Here is a 21,139-nt window from a genome sequence, read left to right on the forward strand (position 1 = left end):
TTTTTTTTTTTTACATTTTTTCATTTACTTTTGCTCAGTTTTATTTATGATTTAATCTATATAAACCCATCACTTTGGCTGTTTTTTGTTCATTTTGTTGCTTATTTTATTCATTTTTACTTTATTTTAGTCAATTTCCACTTATTTATTATTTTCTTCATTTTTTCATTCACTTTTGTTCATTTTATTTATGATTGAATCTATATAAACCCAGTGTGTCCATTCACTGCCACTGATCCAACTCCATGGGTTTTACTGGTGAAATAATGTTTGTTTTTGTTCATTATTTTTTCTTCAATTGTGTTCAATTTTTGGACACACTGGGTTTATATAGATTAAATCATAAATAAAATGAACAAAAGTGAATTTAAAAAATGGACAAAATAATAAATAATGTAAAAAAAAAAAAAAAGAGCAAAATTAACTAAATAAAGTAAAAAAAAAATAGCAACAAAATGGAAAAAAAATAGCCAAAGTGATCAATAACATGAGCAAAAATTAATAAATAGTTCTACAAGTAATAAGTAACATGAACAAATAAAGCACAAAAACTGAACAAAATTGAAGAAAAAAATAATAAAACAGGCAACAAAAAGGTAGAAAAATGAACAAAAACAAACATTATTTCACCAGGTCAAACCCCATGGAGTTGGGTTTATGTTCATTTAATGATATATTTTACTGTAAAAGTGACTTTTTCTCTTCAGTTTTCTCTGCTTTTGATATAATAAATCTTTGAATTTACTCTGAGTTTTATTGAACGTCTACATGATCAGTGAATGAAATACAGGAAAATACCACATTTACAGTGAGAAAACTCAAAGTAAATATGTGAAACCCCCATCAGACCTGGAGGATCGTCTGAGACAGGAGATGATGAAAGGAGTTTGATATGGACGACTGGTGGTAGAGGTGGCGGTGGTTCAGATGAGACGGAATAACCACGGCAGGCTGGGCCGCTGACGTACGTCCTGTTCAATCATCGTCACACAAAGCCATATGTGGAGGCTGCTGTCATATTTAGGGCAGAGTATTGTGTTCTAATGTCTGCACGGGGAAACGTTTGGGACGTCTGAGCGGTAGTAAACATGTGCTCGTCCTCTGGTTTCCCATGAAGCCGCAAATACGTCATGTCATTCACAGAAAACACGTCAGGAAGAGGATGGGAGCTGACGCAAAACACACACTGACAGCTGTTTACAGAGCAGAGTGGAGTAGGAACAAGTACACAAGAGGAGGAGGAGGAGGAGCCACTACTGTAAACCCTTAAAGACCCTTAAAGACCCAGGACACCCCTAAAAACCCAGTGATACTAACCCTTAAAGACCCTTAAAGACCCAGTAATATTAACCCTTAAAGACCCAGTAAACCCTTAAAAACTGTATTTAATTCAACACCGAATAGAAACCCACAAACCACCACAGCATGTATATATTCACTGCAAAAATAAGACAGTTAAACTCATTGAGTTAAAATGTGTTATTTCAAGTACAATTATCTGACAGTGCAAGAAGAAAATATGCACTTATCAAGTTTTATTAAAGTAAGACAATATCATCTAAGGATTATAGAACGATCAAATACTTATTTTATGCAGAATGTACTTTTTTCAGTCTAATAGAATGATTTTTTTAATCTATGGTATATATATATATATATATATATATATATATATAAGGGTTGGGAATCTTAGTTGTAAGACCGATGCGACATGCATCTCGATACAGCATCTCCGATCCGATATATTAAAGATACGTGTGGGGCACCTCGCGATGTGATACGATACGATTCACACCCAAATCACAATTCAGAGCAATTAAGCCCATTCTGATTCAACAATTCATTCTGGTAAAAAAAATATGCAGTTCAATTCAATGAGCTTGATTATTTATTTATCAAATAAGACCATGACTTTTCCCAAAGTGTCTTTAGTTCAGTTTCAGAACACGTGCCTCACATTCAGTCAGGTGAAAAAGTTCAGAACTTTGTTGGTAGGTAAACAGAAAAGGTTCTGTCACTTTAAGAGACACCTGTGCAAGGTATTCTGGGATGTGCTGTTGGATATGTATGACACTGTTTAAGGAAGTATCTCCAGTATGTATGGCAGTATTAAATACAGCTGATCTAGTAAAAAGTGCCCGTTCATAAACCACATGTGGTCACCTCCTTCTGCGTCTGTCACATTCACATACAGTCGTTACAGTCTTCATCTGCAGTGCTCGTACCACAGTCCATCCACAGAGTTCAGACTGTCTTGTACAGTGTACACATCTGCGAATCCACGAAACTGCAGCGCACATTAACGTGGGTCTGAAGAAAAGAAAAACTTACTCAAATAAAGAGAAACACTTTTAAATGCAAGTAAAAATATAGTCTATTGAACGGATCGAATTTTATCGATACAAACATTCAATAACCGATGCATCATGATATCATTCCAAACTTTTCACTCACTTACAGCTTCTGTACCGGTGCACTCAGATCATGCACACGTGTGTCAGCGAATCGATACGAATCAGATCATCTTCCCATCCCTAGTGTGTGTGTGTGTATACATATACATATATATATATATATATATATATATATATATATATATATATATATATATATATATATATATATATATGTATGTATGTATGTATGTATGTATGTATATATGTGTGTGTGTGTGTGTATATATATATATATATATGTAAGGGTAGAGACTGCGATCTGGTAGGATCGGCGATTCTACCAGTAGAGACTCCGATCAGAGTCTCTACTGGTAGAAACTCCGATCCTGCCAGTAGAAGGGTTAGGGTTAGGGTTCGGATCGGAGTTTCTACCAGTAGAGACTCTGATCGGAGTTTCTACTGGTAGAATCGCCGATCCTACCAGATCGCAGTCTCTACCCTGACATATATATATATATATATATATATATATATATATATATATATATATATATATATATATATATATATATATATATATGTATGTGTGTGTGTATTTATTTATTTATTCATTTATATATAATAATACTGGATGGTCTCAGAACGTCTGTGTTTGTATCTGTGAAGTTCTGACTAATGTAGATGTTTTCATTAGTCCAGTTTGGTTCCTACAGTTGAGGAATAGTCTCATCTCTACATTAAATATCTCGGCAAGTTGATCAGACCAATATTTTGGGAGACATTAGTCATTTTGGAATACAATCACAATCACGTTGCTATTTCTGCATTCCAGAGTTGTGGGAGGTAGAGTCAATCTGACTTGGAGTTAACTACATCCCACCTCAAAGTATTCCAGGTGATCCACACTGAACATAAATAACAAACATGGAGATCACAAATCTAAGCACCTATTTGCTTTGATCCTGAAGAGGCATTTCATACACGCAAACGAGATGGAAGACGCAAAATGACGAATGAGCTAATTAAACACTGTGAAGTTTCTTTTCATTGTGAACTTGCACACTGTGCGTCGCCGTTGTTGCGTTGATGTTCCATTGTAGTTTGTGGTGAGGTCGGAGAACTTCCATCTGGTCCCACTTTGCAAAGAGGACCTCCGGCTTTGACAGGTGTTCCAATGGATTTTACAGAGTTAGATGTCGGAAACTTCCCATCTCCCAGCACTCTGGAATGCAGCATATGCCCACGATGGGTGACAGGAAGTGCAGTACCACAGTGCATGATGGGAAGTGAAGTGAAAAACAGGAATGACACATTTACTAACCTCAGTGTCTAGATATTGGTATTAAAGGGTCAACGAGATAGATAGATAGATAGATAGATAGATAGATAGATAGATAGATAGATAGATAGATAGATAGATAGATAGATAGATAGATAGATAGATAGATAGATAGATAGATAGATAGATAGATAGATAGATAGATAGATAGATAGATAGATAGGTGTATTTCCAGGTCCATCTGTGTGAGGGTAAACACTTCCTGTGTCCTCCAACACTGGAGCTGGTTTTATTATAAATACTGTTTAAATTCGTCGTCATATCTCAGTGGGTTGAACAAGAGGAAAGTTCTTGGAATAAGTCACACAATCTGAACAAGATTAAGTCTGAATTAAGTAAATAAATCTAAAAAATGATCTTTCAGATAAATAATAAATATTCCACATTCACATCAGTTATTCTTTTTTTTTTTCTCCACAGGTCAGATACTTTGAGTGACTGCAGCAGGAGCAGCCATCACCTGTGGAGCTGAAAACACTGGTGGTGGTTTGTACAATACCATGACCCTGGAGCTTCTACAGTATGACAACAACAACAGCAGCAGCAGAAGAAGAATGCACCTCCTCCAGTTAAAGCACAGGCTCCTGTTCACATTCACTCACATCTGATTCTGTTCCACAGCTTCACTTTTCCACAGGGACACGATCAGAGCATGTTTAGTTATAGAGTCAGATAAATTAGATCTGCAGAAGAGGAGCACGTATGGTCAGATTATAGTGTTTTCACTCAGGTCTGAATTTCCTGCAGCTTTAAGTTCCAGCATCAGCACAGAGGTGGACATCTGAAAGTGGACAGCCCATGGATTTAGGATTAGACTGAAGTAAAAAGCAGTCTGGAGTCATTCCACTGTGACTAGTACGGTTCCATTCTCCAAACCCACAGGTTCACTTCTGCACATGCTGATGGAACCAAAGGAAGGTTCTAATGGGACCAAAGGAAGGTTCTGCTGGGACCAAAGGAAGGTTCTAATGAAACCAAAGGAAGGTTCTAATGGGACCAAAGGAAGGTTCTAATGGAACCAAAGGAAGGTTCTAATGGTACAAGAGGAAGGTTCTAATTCAATTCAATTCAATTCAACTTTATTTGTATAGCCCAATATCACAACAAGGTTATCTCAAAGGGCTTTACAGAGTCAGTTAGAGTAAACAACAGTCAAATGAACAGCAAGAAAATGAGTAGTGTCCAGGGCATCCCCCGTCCTTAGACCCTAATGGAACCAAATACAGGTTCTGATGGAACTAAAGGAAGGTTCTAATGGCACTAAAGGAAGGTTCTAATGGGACCAAGGGAAGGTTCTAATGGGACCAAATACAGATTCTAATGGAACCAAAGGAAGGTTCTAATGAAACCAAAGGAGGGTTCTACTGGGACCAAAGGAAGGTTCTAATGGGACCAAAGGAGGGTTCTAATGGGATCAAATACAGGTTCTAATGGGACAAAAGGCAGGTTCTAATGGTACTAAAGGCAGGTTCTAATGGGACCAAAGGAAGGTTCTAATTGGACAAAAGGCAGGTTGTAATGGGATCAAATACAGATTCTAATGGTACTAAAGGCAGGTTCTAATGGGACAAAAGGAAGGTTCCAATGGGACCAAAGGAAGGTTCTAATGGGACCAAATACAGGTTCTAATGGTAAAAAAGGCAGGTTCTAATGGGACCAAAGGAAGGTTCTAATGGGACCAAAGGCAGGTTCTAATGGTACAAAAGGCAGGTTCTAATGGTACTAAAGGCAGGTTCTAATGGTACAAAAGGCAGGTTCTAATGGGATGCAAAAAAAAAAAGGACAAAAACCTGCCCCAGTGAACACCAACAGCAGCACCTTCAGCCTCCGTCCAAACCAGAATAAAGGTTTAATGTAAACTCAGAGGTTTTATTTTCTAAGCACAGACCAAGACGTGGAATCCGGAACTAAAATGGGTTTGTGTGGGTTTGATTAAAACTTCAAGGTTTCACATAGAAGGCGGATTCACCGGCCACAGAACCATCTTTGCAAAAAGCGTTTATAAACGTCATATAAGAACCATAGTTACAAATAAGAGTCAATGAATAAACGGAGCTCACATCCATTTCCGCTCACTGCTGCTGAGATGGAACGACCAAGTCTGCAAGTATTCATATGATCCAAAGTACCCTCACATAATAGGAAAAAGTACAGATTACTCCTTTATGTACAGAGTGAAAAGGCAGATATTCATTTACCGTCGTATGAATCATTCGACATAACAGAGTGAATAAGAGGGAAGGTAAAAGAGAGAAAACCATGACCAGTGATCGATGTTGAAGACTGAATTAAATGAAGTAAAATGTACAAATTTAACCCATAAAGACCCAGAGTTGCTTATGTGGTAGATTCAAAATAGTATTTTCTCTCTATTTAACCTTTCTTAAGTGATTTATCATCATTTATTCTAATATTATCCTCTGTATTTTGTGCTTTTACAGTAAAAAAAAAAAAACAGGTATTTTCCTATATTTAATTCACTGATCATGCAGATGTTCATTAAAGCTCCGATTAAAGTTGAGGGTTGTTCTATCAGAAACAGAGAAAACAGAAGAAAGTACATCAAAATCCCTCATTAACTCTCATTTTCTACATTTTGTTTCCTATTTTATTATTTTTCTTCAATTTTGTTCAGTTTTTGGCTTATTTTGTTCATGTTACTTATTATTTTGTTGATTCTTTATTCATTTTTGCACATGTTATTGATCACTTTGGCTGTTTTTTTGTTCATTTTGTTGCTAATTTTATTGATTTTTTTTTTTTTTACTTTATTTTAGTCTATTTTTGCTTACATTTTTTACATTATTAATTTTTTTTTTTTACATTTTGTTCAGTTTATTTCTGATTTAATCTATATAAACCCAGTGTGTCCATCCACTGTCAATGATCCAACTCCATGGAATTTAGGGTGAAATAATGTTTGTTTTTGTTCATTTGTCTACATTTTGTTGCCTATTTTTATTATTTTTTCTTCAAATTCATTCAGTTTTTGGTTTATTTTGTTCATGTTACTTATTATTTTGTTGCTTTTTTTTTTATTCATTTTTACTTTATTTTAGTCCATTTTTGCTTACATTTTTTACATTATTTTTTTTATTTTGTTACATTTTTCATTCACTTTTGCTCAGTTTATTTATGATTTCATCTATATAAACCCAGTGTGTCCATCCACTGTCACTGATCCAACTCCATGGGTTTTACTGGTGAATCAATGTTGTAGAAGACGACAGTGTTTCCACGGTAACTACGGAGCCTCTGAACATCCAAATGGGTCATATCTGATGACCATGAAAAGATGAAGAACTGTATTTGACACCAATTATTGACATGGATTGATAGAATTAGTGGATCAACAGGTATTAAACAGTTTAGATCAGTAGATGGTTTAGCGCGGGGGGTCGAACACGCATACGTCGTCAAAACGTCACACCTTGACTGTGGAACCACAGGTGTTCCTTTTCCATAGCGTTCTTGAATCCTGGTTTCACTTTTATCAGGACTCTGTTCCAGTTATGTGGGGGTGCGGTCCATTACTAATGTAAGTAACGCTGGTGCTGCTGGTGGCTGACTGTGTCACCGTGTCCTTCAGCTCTGATGCAGCTAACACACTGAGCTCATGACATTGCGTTGTATGTGAGGCCAGTTTATTGTATTTGGTGTGCTATACGTACGCATTGTCATCCTTTCGCGTATTATTTAACACCATTTGATAGCGTGTCAATGCGCTAGCGACTAATCGCTAACCCTAACTGCTAATCCCGCTAGCTGCTAATCGCTAACCCTAAACCTAACTCTAACTGCTAAACACGCTAGCCACTAATTGCTAATGCTAAACCTAACTGCTAATCGCGCTAGCTGCTAATTGCACTAATCACTAACCCTACACACTAATTGTGCTAGCCACTAATCACACTACTCCCTAAACCTAACCCTAACCGTTAATCGTGCTAATGGTGTGCAGACTGCCGGAGGATTTGTTTTATTTTTTAAAATTGATTTTGGGATATTTTAAATCGATTCTGAATCGTAGTAAATAAGAATTGCGATTTTCATATGAATTGATTTTTTGGCACACCCTTAATGAATACTCCATAATGTAAAATTACACATCAACATTTACGATATTATCGTAGGTGATATATATGTACATATATACATCACCCACCTCTAGTCCAGCCTGTCTTTAAAAACCCCCACTGGTCCAGTTGTCCCCCTGCCTCCGTCCCTCTGTCCTTCTGTCCTTCTGCTAGTTTACTTCCGTCCGTCTGCTAGTTTACTTCTGTCCGTCTGTCCTTCTGCTAGTTTACTTCTGTCCGTCTGTCCTTCTGCTAGTTTACTTCCATCCGTCTGTCCATCTACTAGTTTACTTCCGTCCGTCTGTCCTTCTGCTAGTTTACTTCCGTCCGTCTGTCCTTCTGCTAGTTTACTTCCATCCGTCTGTCCATCTACTAGTTTACTTCCGTCCGTCTGTCCTTCTGCTAGTTTACTTCCGTCCATCTGCTAGTTTACTTCTGTCCATCTGTCCATCTACTAGTTTACTTCCGTCCATCTGTCCATCTACTAGTTTACTTCCGTCCATCTGTCCTTCTGCTAGTTTACTTCCGTCCATCTGTCCATCTACTAGTTTACTTCCGTCCGTCTGTCCTTCTGCTAGTTTACTTCCGTCCATCTGTCCATCTACTAGTTTACTTCCGTCCGTCTGTCCTTCTGCTAGTTTACTTCCGTCCATCTGCTAGTTTACTTCCGTCCTTCTGTCCATCTGCTAGTTTACTTCCGTCCATCTGCTAGTTTACTTCCGTCCATCTGTCCTTCTGCTAGTTTACTTCCGTCCGTCCGTCTGCTAGTTTACTTCCCTCTGTCTGTCCATCTACTAGTTTACTTCTGTCCGTCTGTCCATCTGCTAGTTTACTTCCGTCCATCTGTCCATCTACTAGTTTACTTCCGTCCGTCTGTCCTTCTGCTAGTTTACTTCCGTCCGTCTGTCCTTCTGCTAGTTTACTTCCGTCCATCTGCTAGTTTACTTCCGTCCGTCTGTCCTTCTGCTAGTTTACTTCCGTCCGTCTGTCCTTCTGCTAGTTTACTTCCGTCCATCTGCTAGTTTACTTCCGTCCTTCTGCTAGTTTACTTCTGTTCCTCTCTGTCCTTCTGCTGGTTCAGTCATGCCTTGCTGAAGAGCGCTGCAGATCCTTCTAGGCCACTCGGCGGTATCCCCATTCTGTCAGCGTCAGGAAGCCAAACCCCGGCGGAGCGCTGAGGCCCGAGGACGCTGACCACCGCCAACAGCTTGTCACAATTTGCAGCTTCAAGTCAGTTTGGGATCTAAAGCTGAAGGGAAGCCGCTGACACAAGTCCAACTCTGTTTAGACTCAGGGCCAAGAATAGACCCAGGGCGCCCCCGGTGGTCGATGGCACGACTCCACAGCTACACCCAGAGTCCAGTGGACAAAACAAGAGCATCTGAACAAAAGACAAATCTGAGCCCAAGACACAATTCTACACTTTTCTGAACTTTTTTTTGCTGGTCCATCTGGTCCGACATTGAGTTTGCAGATTCTCACACCATGATGATATTTTCATTTTCGTGCTCTTTAGTTAAAATGTACTGGCTTCCACCAAACTTTGGCAGATTAATGGAGAACATGGAGTTTTGGGGACTGGCAGTGTTAAAGAAAAGATCTTCATGTTTTTATGAGTCTACTGAGCTGTTAAAGTTGAGAATGAGAAGATGATTTTCTGCTTCTTTCTGTTGTTTAGATCCTTTAGAACATTCAGATTCACTAATGCATCTCATAGATGTTTTAAACAATTCTGAGGTAAAATGTGGAGAAAAAAAAAGACATTTCTACAGCTCTCCCACTTAAATTCTGGTCTTAAAGCTGCTATAAATAACGCTTTTCACAATAAAATGCATTAGACTCTTGGTTTACGTCACTGCCATTCTATATTTACGTTAAAGAAGCTCTTCATCAGACTAACAACCAACCCAAGAACATATTTTATTATTTTTTTCTTCAATTTTGTTCAGTCCTTGGCTTATTTTGTTCACGTTATTTATTATTTTGTTGATTCTTTATTCATTTTTGCTCATGTTGTTGATCACTTTGGCTGTTTTTTTTGTCCATTTTGTTGCTTATTTTATTCATTTTTACTTTGTTTTAGTCCATTTTGGCTTATGTTTTTTAAATTATTTATTATTTTGTACATTTTTTTATTGACTTTTGTTCATTTTATTTATGATTTAATCTATATAAACCCAGTGTGTCCATCCACTGTCACTGATCCAACTCCATGGAATTTACTGGTGAAATAATGTTTGTTTTTGTTAATTTTTCTACATTTTGTTGCCTATTTTATTTTTTTCTTCAATTTTGTTCAGTTTTTAGCTTATTTTGTTCATGTTACTTATTATTTTGTGATTTTTTTATTTATTTTTGCTCATGTTATTGATCACTTTGGCTATTTTTTGTCCATTTTGTTGCTATTTTTACTTTATTTTAGTCAATTTTTCTTACATTTTTTACATTATTTAATATTTTGTACATTTTTTATTTACTTTTGTTCATTTTATTTATGATTTAATCTATATAAACCCAGTGTGTCCATCCACTGTCATTGATCCAACTCCACTGGTTTTACTGGTGAAATACTGTTTGTTTTTGTTAATTTTTCTACATTTTGTTGCCTATTTTTTTTTTTTTTTTTTTTTCTTCAATTTTGGTCAGTTTTTGGTTTATTTTGTTCATGTTACTTACTATTTTGTTAATTCTTTATTCATTTTTGCTCATGTTATTGATCACTTTGGCTGTTTTTTGTTCATTTTGTTGCTTATTTCATTCATTTTTACTTTATTTTAGTCAATTTTTGCTTATTATTTATTATTTTGTTCATTTTTTATTCACTTTTGTTCATTTTATTTATGATTTAATCTATATGATTCCAGTGTGTCCATCCACTGTCACTGATCCAACTCCATGGGTTTTACTGGTGAAATTGTGTTTGTTTTTGTTCATTTTTCTACATTTTGTTGCCTGTTTGTATTATTTTTTTCTTCAATTTTGTTCAGTTTTGAGCTTATTTTGTTCATGTTACTTATTATTTTGTTGATTCTTTATTCATTTTTGCTCATGTTATTATTATAAAAAAAGATTAACCTACCGCTATATTTACTGTAAACTTCAGAATCTTTTTTTTTTTTAATGGCGGGTCGCACATTGATGTGTCTGCAGTGTTTACACGTCATGTTTTAGTATCTCTTCACCCATCTTGGAAACTCGACAGAGCAGATACCAAAAAACTAGTACCCGGTACCAAATTCAGGTTCTTTTACGTGATGAAAACGCAAAAAAAATGAGTCGAGTTGAGCCGTTACCACAAAATGGAAACATGTATGTGATGTTTAGTGACATCTAGTGGTGAAACCCCCCCTTCAACATCCATTACAGTAACTTCTAAAAGCTCTAATGATGATAACGTACCTAAACACCAGATGTAACTCTTGATAAAACAGGAAGTGGATGCGATGATTGCGAAATTCTTGGCCAATATGACACAGATTTTTAAAATGACATTATGACTCATAGTTGATGCCAATACCAATGTTACCGTCGATTCATTATAAATATAAAAACAGTTAAAAAAAAAAAAAAACTTTAAGTCTTTTAACCTTTTATCATATTATATCGGAAAGAACACAGGTTATACAAAAAAAAAATCTTTACTACAAAAAGACAGATTCAAATACCAATAGTTGATATCAGAAAATAGCAGCTGATACCGATGCCGATATATCAGTGCATCCAAAACAGTCCAACATGTAAATGGGTTCTTCTCTGAAACTGGTCCTAAAAACAGGACAAAGGGGCTAAACATTCAAACCAGATGTAGGCAAATGTTATGAAGCAGGTTTGGAAGCACTTTGGGTCTATTTGAAAAATAAATACCTACTGAGATAAAAGAGAAACTATTTTTTAGATAAAACACATCTTTATATTATTTTTTATTTAAAATCTGCATGTAAAAAGGTTAAAAGGACACAAAAATTACACACTACTGTTATTTTGAATATCTTTTTATTCTCTCACAGGTGCATTTTAGGAAGTGAAATAATTATTCAAGGCAGAGTGTTTCACAAAAATGACCGCTGTTGCAAAATCACTGGCGATTTATTAGTCTTTAAATGTTCAGGATCCGCATGTAACACCAGTGGACACGATGGGTTCCAAACCTGGAATGAGACTGAGATTGATGAAAAACCCACGTGTGGATTTGAAAAACCACTAGGATCGACACATTGAACACAGTGTCTTTATTTAGAGTCTATAGAAGACTATTTACACATGTTTACACATCTAATGCACTGACACCTAGGGAGATTTAATGTCCATATTTGGGTCCTATTTTTGGACCCAATATTTGATTATAAATTCATTAATTATGGGATGGATCAGAGTAAGAGTATACATTTTTTTTGCATTTATCTGAGGTCATCATTAGGTCCAACCTGGGGGAAATATGTCTACATTTACCTTTTATTATTGGGTTTGAAAAGCTGGAAAAGTGACAGATACTAAAATAAACCCAGTTTCAGAGAAGCACCCATTTACAAATAGCCTTTTCCAAAGTAGCACAAACACAAGTTGCTTTTCCATTGACCCTCAAATTGCTTGAATATAACTTGCGCATAAAAATTTAATGGCAATTTCGCCAAAACTCTCATTTTTCGATTAAAAGTTTTTGGGCGTAGCGCAAATGGTATATCATGCAAAACTGAAACGGAAAGACCTTTTTTCGCAACTAGAGTCACATGAATTTTAAAAAAAAATTGATGTTGACGGACGTTACAACAAGAGAAGAAGAAGAGTTTAAAAGAAACATGGTGCAGTATGTGTGGACACAGCAGGAAACTGAATCATTTTACAACTTAATGATAACAATAATAATAATAATAATACATCGGTTTATATAGCACTGTTCTAAGTACTTAAAGATGCTTAAGTATTTGAGTATGAGATAGAGGGGTAATACATAATAATAATGAATATATCTGTAAATCAATGTGATATTCACGTTCGTTGCCATTGCGCAAATATAACTTGCGCATAAAAAATTTACCTAATGGAAAAACAGCAATTCCGCCAAAAGTCTCATTTTTCAATTAAAATTTTTTGCGCCGGCAGGAGGTGGTTTTTCAGGCATAACGCAGATGGTATATCATGCAAAACTGCAACAGAAAGACCTTTTTTCGCAACTAGAGTCAGGTGAATTAAAAAAACGGATGTTGGCGTATGTTGCAACAGGTGAAGAAGAAGAAACGTGTGTCAGTATGTGTGGACACACCAGGAAACCCAATCATTTTAGAATTTAGTAGGAGATAGAGGGGTAATATATAATAATAATGAATATATCTGTAAATCAACACCATATTTACGTTCGTCGCCATGTTTATGGAATGAGTTCTCGTGTCATTTCGCGAAAATAAATAAACAAATCATCGCGTTTGTGATTTAATGGAAAAACCGACATTACGCACTTCTGTTTTTTTCAATATTTAGTAAATATCGGTAAAGTTTTGCGACGATGTCCGATGGAAAAGCGACCCCTGTGAACCTTCTTCACAGCTGATAATAAAGCATAGATTTACTCCAGTAGATCCTCCTAAATCTTACATTTTGAACCTTTAACCCTTTCATGCATGAATTATGAGAACCTTGATCATGATTTTTGTCATTCCTCTTTAGACATGAAAAAAAATGCAATTGACAGCTTTTTATGAACCTATTTTTCATGGAGTTGCAAAAATGTCCACTCAAATGGATACGATGCGTTTAATTTTTGAAGCAAAGAAACATGTATTTACTGATATACAGTGAAAACTATGAAATATAAACACTTTTAATGCAGCTAATCTGATGTTTTCTCATATTTAAACATACTCTAATACTAGTTCTTACTCACTTCATGGAGATAATATACAAAAAAACCATTTTGTTAAAGAAAAAAATGATAATTACAGTCTAATAACAATTGATTTACACTCAAACATGTTACTGTAGAGCAGGTTTATCAAGAACAGCAAAGTTACATATGCGTAAGTGTCCACTGTGTTGGCTGATATGGAACGAAAACAACAAAACCCATGAATATACAAGAGAACAGCTAAAGAAGAACTGTCCACTGGAGTGACCAGTATGCATGAAAGGGTTAACTTCTGAATGAACTGACTTTTACTGGTTTCTTGTCACCGGTGGCTCCTCTACTGGTTTGAACATCACACATTCTACAAAAAGCTCAAACCGATTTGTCATCAGGAGGGTGTGGGCCTCATAAAAGGATCCTGAAAAAGCCTCAAACACATGAAGATTCTGCAGAACAAACTGAAAATACTGATTCAAGCAGGTCTTTCCATTGACATACATTAACATCATGTGAATCATTAACAGTTAATTCACTTTTGGACTTTATCCTGTAACAAGTAAAGATCAAACCTTTTAAATCGACCACCAGCTCCGAACATCTTATTTATTTCATCATCTGTGAGTTTTCAGGGTTTTTTTCCAACATAAATTGAAATTTTAGCTTTAATTTAGTGCTAAAATATGAAGCTTTTACCCTGATGGAGGATCTGCACATTCTGTTTTTGTGATATTTGGAGCAGATTCATACATATAGGACTAAAATACAACAGAATCTCTGAATATTCTGTAAAAATCCTCCTGTTTTCCTGTTGATCTTTTCAGTAACAGTCACACTTTTCCACCAGATACTAATAATAGACTGTGCAAATAAAATTAGGTCTGATCCTATATTTATTTAGGTCCATTAAAATAATTTAGGCCTCATTAAAAATAAGCAGAGCCGCTTTTTTTCTCTGTTATCAGTTGGAACATTTACGCATTCAGAGTTCTCTCTCCGGAGCCTCTCCAAAGCACTCAGAATAAATCCTGCTGGAGAGATACTGCTGCCCCACGCACTTTTACACCCACGGCGCATGCAAATTTCTTCTTACAATAAAAAAAAAACAGAAAAAAAAAGAGTTGGTTTATGGGCGTAAAAGATGCGTAATATCCAACCAAGAACAAGTGCAGAAAGTGTCCAAATATGAACACAAGGCTGAGATGTGCAGCGACACAACAAACAGACTTTCATGGAAAAATGCGCAGAAATGTGCGCGTAAAATGTGAATGTGTAACAAGTGCGTGGATCCGTGTTTTCTTTTTGTACCTGCAGGAGACGGTGACTTCAATCTTCGTGGCAGGTACCGTGGAGTTGAGTGGGTCGAATTCCCCTATTGTCGCCATGGCCGGTGTGTTTTCCTTCTTTCTTCTTCTTCTTCTTGTTCAATCACTTCTTGTCAATGTGTGAAGTTCGCAGTCAAAATGCGCAGCGCGTGTCCCCTGTGGCCGTGGGCTGTGCGTTCCATCCACCTGAGGAGGAAAAGCCGCCGAGTGGACGCGCGCGTCGGATCCGGTCTGAGGAGTTGGTGCTGATGCTGCAGCTGAGGGTTAGGACTCATACCTGAGGATGAGGATGAGGATGAGGAAGAGCAGGAGCCGTTCATTCATGGCGAGAGAGAGAGAGAGAGAGAGAGACGCGCACCGGAGAGCTCTAGACGCAGATCCGCCAGCTCTTCTCCTCTCTTCTCCCCTCCCCTCCCCTCCTCTCCTCTGTTCGTTTCTCTCCATCCATCGCCAGGTGGAGGCAGAGACCTCCACAACTTCAGCTGAAGGCGGAGGAGCGACCTGTGGACCTATGGTATGGAGGCAGAGAGGAGCCAAAAGGAGCAGCAGGAGGAGAAGGAGGAGAAAGGTGGAAGGAGGTGAAGCTCCAAGGGTTCCATGAGGAGGTCTGCTCTGAAATATGAGCCCTGGAACCCACGGGTGTCCAGCTGTAGGACCAGGAGCAAAAGTGGTGTTGTGTCTAGGTATGGATCCCCCCTCAGAATTGTTTTTAATCTTATAATTAGAAATTAGCATGGGGATGTTTTTGGGTTTTTTTCAGTGGAGGAAACAGGCTTCCATACATAGGAAGGTCTTAATTATGAGACATAAAGTCATAATTATGAGATAACAAAAAAAAAAAAAAAAAAAAAGTCATAATTATGAGATTAAAAAGTCATAATTATGAGAGGAAAAAAAGTCAAAATTGTGAGATGAAAAGACATTATTAGGACATAAAAAGTCATAAATATGAGACAAAAAGTTGAAATTGTGAGATAAAAAATACATAATTGTGAGATTAAAAAGTCATAATTGAGATAAAAAAAAATCATCATGAGATAAAAAAAAATCATCATGAGATAAAAAAGTCAAAATTGTGAGATAAAGAGTCATAATTACAAGATAAAAACTCATAATCATAAGATATAAAATCATAATTATGGAATATAAAGTGGAAGTCCTGCTCCCACAGCCAGGGGAAACACTTCTGAGCAGGGATCCATACCTTGGTCCCACACCTGCCACCAAAGGGTCTAGTGTGGCCCCTGGGGTGAATTTATGAAAACTCCACTGAAGACATGAATAATCAAAGGGGTCAAAGTCATTTTAGTTCAGGAGCAAAATTCAGACCAATATGATCTAAAGTAAAATAACAGCATCACCGATAAATAAAGACTAAACTAGTCCAGTTGAACCAAGAACAGTGACCACCAGAGCAAATGAGAAACTGAATGAGAAACTGTTGTTATTTTAGTTCCAAACTCCAAAGTTTTAATAATATTCGACCTTTTACCACGTTTGTGTAACACTGTGTGTAAACGTACATGTATATATCAGTTAAGGCAGAATATTGTTAAAACTGCACTGATTTTTCTTACAAAACTGAATTTTTTTTCAGGTTATTCACACGTTTTTTGTGAAAACATAGTTTGTAAATGTGAATATTTTCACAATTTAATGTTTTTATTGCATGAAAACAGTTTCTCAGCACCCCCCCGATGTTCGGTGGTAACATCCATTGTGCCCCCCCCCACACACACACACACTCATTTTATACTTTTTCCCTTGGAAACCCCTTTACCCGGATGTAAGAAAAGTTGAGCCTTGCCCAAGGACACAACGGCCAATAACCAAGACAGAGCAGGATTCGAATCTCCAACCCTTCTCTTAATCCTGGTCCTCCTTGACCTAAGTGCTGCATTTGATACAATTGATCATGACATCCTGATTAATCGACTAGAAAAGCTCGTAGGTCTCTCTGACAGTGTACTACAGTGGTTCAAAACGTACATTAAGGGAAGACAGTACTACGTCAGGCTTGGAGATCACGTGTCAAACACACATGATACATGCTATGGGGTTCCACAAGGGAGCTGCCTGGGTCCACTACTATTCTCCTTATATATGCTACCACTTGGAGATATCATCAGAAAACATAATGTTAGCTTCCATAGCTACGCGGACGACACACAAATATACATCTCCGCAGAACCCAATGACGTGACAGCCATCCATTCCATTACAAACTGCCTCACAGCAATGAATCAATGGATGTGCAGGAACTTTCTGAAACTGAATGAGGAAAAAACTGAAATCCTGCTTGTTGGCCCAAAAGCAAAAAGGGAAATGCTGATGAGTAGGATGGGCAAACTCACTTCCTGGATCAAACCAGAAGTGACAAGTCTGGGAGTCATTATAGACTCAGACTTAAACTTTAAGTCCCACATAAAGAAAGTCACTAAAACGTCATTCTTCCACCTCAGAAACATAGCCAAAGTAATGCCGGTTATAAATCGAAAGGATGCTGAAAAACTGGTCCATGCTTTTATCTCCAGCAGACTGGACTACTGTAATGCACTCCTTACAGGTCTCCCAAAAAGCAGCACAGACAGACTTCAGCTGATTCAGAACTCTGCAGCTAGGTTATTAACCAAAACCAAGAAGAGAGAGCACATTACTCCAGTGTTGGTTTCCCTGCACTGGCTACCGGTAACCTACAGAATTGATTTTAAGATACTACTCCTCACGTATAAAGCTCTAAATGGAACCGGACCAAGTTACATTGCAAACTCACTGATCAATTATGTACAAACTAGAACACTGAGGTCATCAAACGCAGGGTTACTAGCGACTCCCAGAAATATTACAAAGAAAATGGGGGACGCAGCCTTTACTAACTATGCACCAAAGTTATGGAATACAATTCCAAAAGACATTAGAGAAGCCAGTTCACTGATATATTTAAAACCAAATTAAAAACATTTTTATTCTCATTAGCCTTTGAAAGGAGATAAAAATGGGGTCACAATTCAGGAACCAGGAATGTGCGGTTTTTATTTTTATTTTATTTTATTGTATTTCTGTTTTTATTTTTTATTTTATTGTATTTCAAATTTCATCTTATTTCTTGCACTTCAAAGATTCTATGCATAATCAAATATTTTAATGTGCGCTGTTTTTATATTTATTTTTATTTTATTGTATTTCTCTCAAATTTCATTTTATTTCTTGATGTATAATCAAATCTTAATGTATTTTAATATTGTATTTTTTCAATCAATATGAAGCACTTTGGGCTACAATTTCTGTATGAAAGGTGCTATACAAATAAAGTTTATTATTATTATTATTATTATTATTATTATTATTGGATGGCCTGCTCTACCTCACAGGACAAATGCTGACATTTGATTGGCTCTGTGGAAATAGACACACCCATATTTGGTGCATCAGTTCTGTGGCAGTAGACACTGGCTAAAAATACATTTAGAGTTTTATAAAAGGCACGAGAAAGAGAGAAATGAGCAGAAAAAACCCAATGCATCATGGGAAACCCGTCATGACGTTCGTCCGTGGCGTGCGTCACTCGTTCCCAAACTCATCCCATCTGAACACGTTCCATAAGCAGCGAGAGCCGCCATTAAACATCCATTAACCAATGAAAGCTCTTAGTGTTCAAACCTCTGAGCAGCAGAACGACGGCGGCATGAACATGACCAACCAACCAACCAGACGGGTTTATTCCCAGCATGCATCTGGGGCTGACTTTGACCTCTGACCTCCTATTACACAGGGACAAACAGAGCAGTAAAAGGTCGCATTAAAGTCAGCGAAGCACAGATGGATTCGACCTAAATTCAATCACAGCGATCAGTAACAGGTTCCATTTAGAACCATGGAGCTTCTATAATACTGTTACAGGACACGCTGTGTTTATGTCGATTTGTCTGTCACAAAACCCAGTTATCAAGTCCTTTACAGTGACACACGTCTGTGTTTTTAGAATTTATGTTTCTGATACTTCCTACAGTTCTTATCCATCATTTCTACTTCTTACATTTTCAAAACATGCTTTAATTATTGATAATATTGAGACAAATATTAACTAATAACATGACAATAATGTTGAGAAAAGATGATTCCTCTGTGCACGTCATCCATGAGGAAGAAAACAAAAGGAAAGTAAAAGATGAAATTAATTTAAAGACAAAATAATATGAAGCGAGACAAAATGACAAAAAAGATGCAACAAGACGAAAAATAAAAAACAGGACACGGTAAAAAAAATAAAAAATAAAAAAAAGTAAAAGACATAAGGGGAAAGTGGTTTAAAAGATGAAACTAGATGAAAATGACAGAAATGCAATGAGATGAAAAAGGTGAAAAGGACGAAAAAAGACAAAAAGACTAAAAATTAAAATATATATATATATATATATACATATATGAAACTGGCCAAAAATGATAAAAAAAAAAAAAATCACCAGATGAGAAACATCAGAAAAAACACAAGACAGAAGCAGAAAAGATGCACCAGGACAAAAAAAGATGGAAAAAATAGATGGAAAAGAGGAAAAAAAGATTTTAAAAATTCATTAAAAAATTTGAACTTTGACCTACTTTTCCCAAAATGTAACCACATCTATTTTGGGTCCCTGACAATCTATAAACCCAATTAGATACGAATTCAACCAACAGTTTTGCTGCTAAAGTGTAAACAAACGAACCAAAAGCAATAGCCCCTCCCTCCCTTTGGGGTGTGTGTGTGTGTGTGTGTGTGTGTGTGTGTGTGTGTGTGTGTGTGTAATTGTTAGTTTCGTCTAAACAGTGGCTGATAGTGAATAAATCCAAAGGACTACAGAGCTACTTAGATCTGTTTTAAAAAACACTCATTAACAAAAGGAGTCAGTCACCTTAAAATAATGTTTTTGTCTTTATTCACAATTGCCACCATTTCCTCCGTTCACTTTTCAACGTAGCCTGTCACCTGCCGACAATTAAAAGCAATTTATAACAAAAAAAAAAAGTCAAATTGCTTAAAAATGCATCAGCTGTACAAAGAAGAAAACTCTTTACACAGAGAACGAGTGCAAAGCAGCAATTTGATAAAAGATTCTGAAATAGAATTCATTTCTGTAAAAACAAATGTCACATTACAACCGAGGCCGACGCGGAGGATGTCACGAAAAAAAACAACAAAAAAAAACCAGTAAAATAGAAAACACATGTTCTAACGAGCTGTTTTCAAAGGTCTGTTTTGCATAATTTCTGATTGACTGACGGCTCATCAGCTCTGATATGAAGAAACGACACAGATCCAAACGGGAAAGCCTTCAACGACCCGACGCCAGACTCGTCTGAAGTCGAACAGAGCAGATTGTTCTTCTGATATTTCGCTGGAAGAAGACGTTTAAACTAGTGGGACGGCATTTATTTCACGCCGTTACATGAAACAATACAAGTGACCTCATCAATCATGTGAAGAAATAAAAACATGCAGCTTCAAAACATCTCTAGTGAATCCGTCCGGTGGTAAAACAACAACAAACGTCTTTGAAAAATTGGTGCAGAATAAATGAAACGGTGCTCGTTTAGGAAAAAATGGTTAAAAGTGTAGATTTCTTTCCGACAGTGAGAAGAAAAGATTGATTATACTCGTTTTGGTCTGTATTAGGAGACATGATAGAGTATTTGTACTAATTTTACCCCATGAGTTAAATGTGTTTAGTGTGAAAGTCCTGCATAGACAAGAAATAACAGTTAGCATTAGCGTTAGCATCCTGGTTCCCTCACGTCAAAGCCCATGTGAATTTTTTTGTTTTTTTTTAGTTAAATAGGATCGGAGGTTGACACAAACTGAAGAGATTTTCACAAAATAAAAAATGCAATGGGTGAAAAAAATAAATCCCATGTAGACTTAAAAATATTTGCTAGCAAGTGACTGTTAAACATCATCGTGCTAAAAGCAAAAACTCCACATTTAAAGCTTCATGTCGAGTTCTCACATAAAGAAAAGGCTTTTGCAGATTTAATTGCATGACATCATTAAAATTGAACTTCAGTGGTGGTGACAGCCAAGTCCTGCCACCGCCGTTTAGCCTGTTTGTAGCTAAATGTTAGCATTTTACCTTTCCGATTACGTTTATACTTGAAAATGCTAAAGTGGTAAAATCACAGAGGTTGTTTTC

At 36.7% G+C, this 21,139-nt stretch overlaps 1 protein-coding gene across 1 annotated transcript in view; it reads right to left on the bottom strand.

The window, feature by feature from the left end:
- The window catches only part of LOC115419135 (copine-9-like), a 399,664-nt gene extending 384,381 nt beyond the window's left edge, over positions 1-15,283 (bottom strand). Inside the window, exon 1 of the mRNA XM_030133771.1 lies at positions 14,956-15,283. Within this exon, the coding sequence (XP_029989631.1) occupies positions 14,956-15,032 (77 nt within the window). The 5' untranslated portion in view covers positions 15,033-15,283. The remainder of the gene's footprint in view (positions 1-14,955) is intronic.
- Positions 15,284-21,139: the final 5,856 nt, after the last annotated feature.

The sequence above is a fragment of the Sphaeramia orbicularis genome, chromosome 5 (assembly GCF_902148855.1).
Source record: "Sphaeramia orbicularis chromosome 5, fSphaOr1.1, whole genome shotgun sequence".
In the NCBI taxonomy this organism is placed as follows: domain Eukaryota; kingdom Metazoa; phylum Chordata; class Actinopteri; order Kurtiformes; family Apogonidae; genus Sphaeramia; species Sphaeramia orbicularis.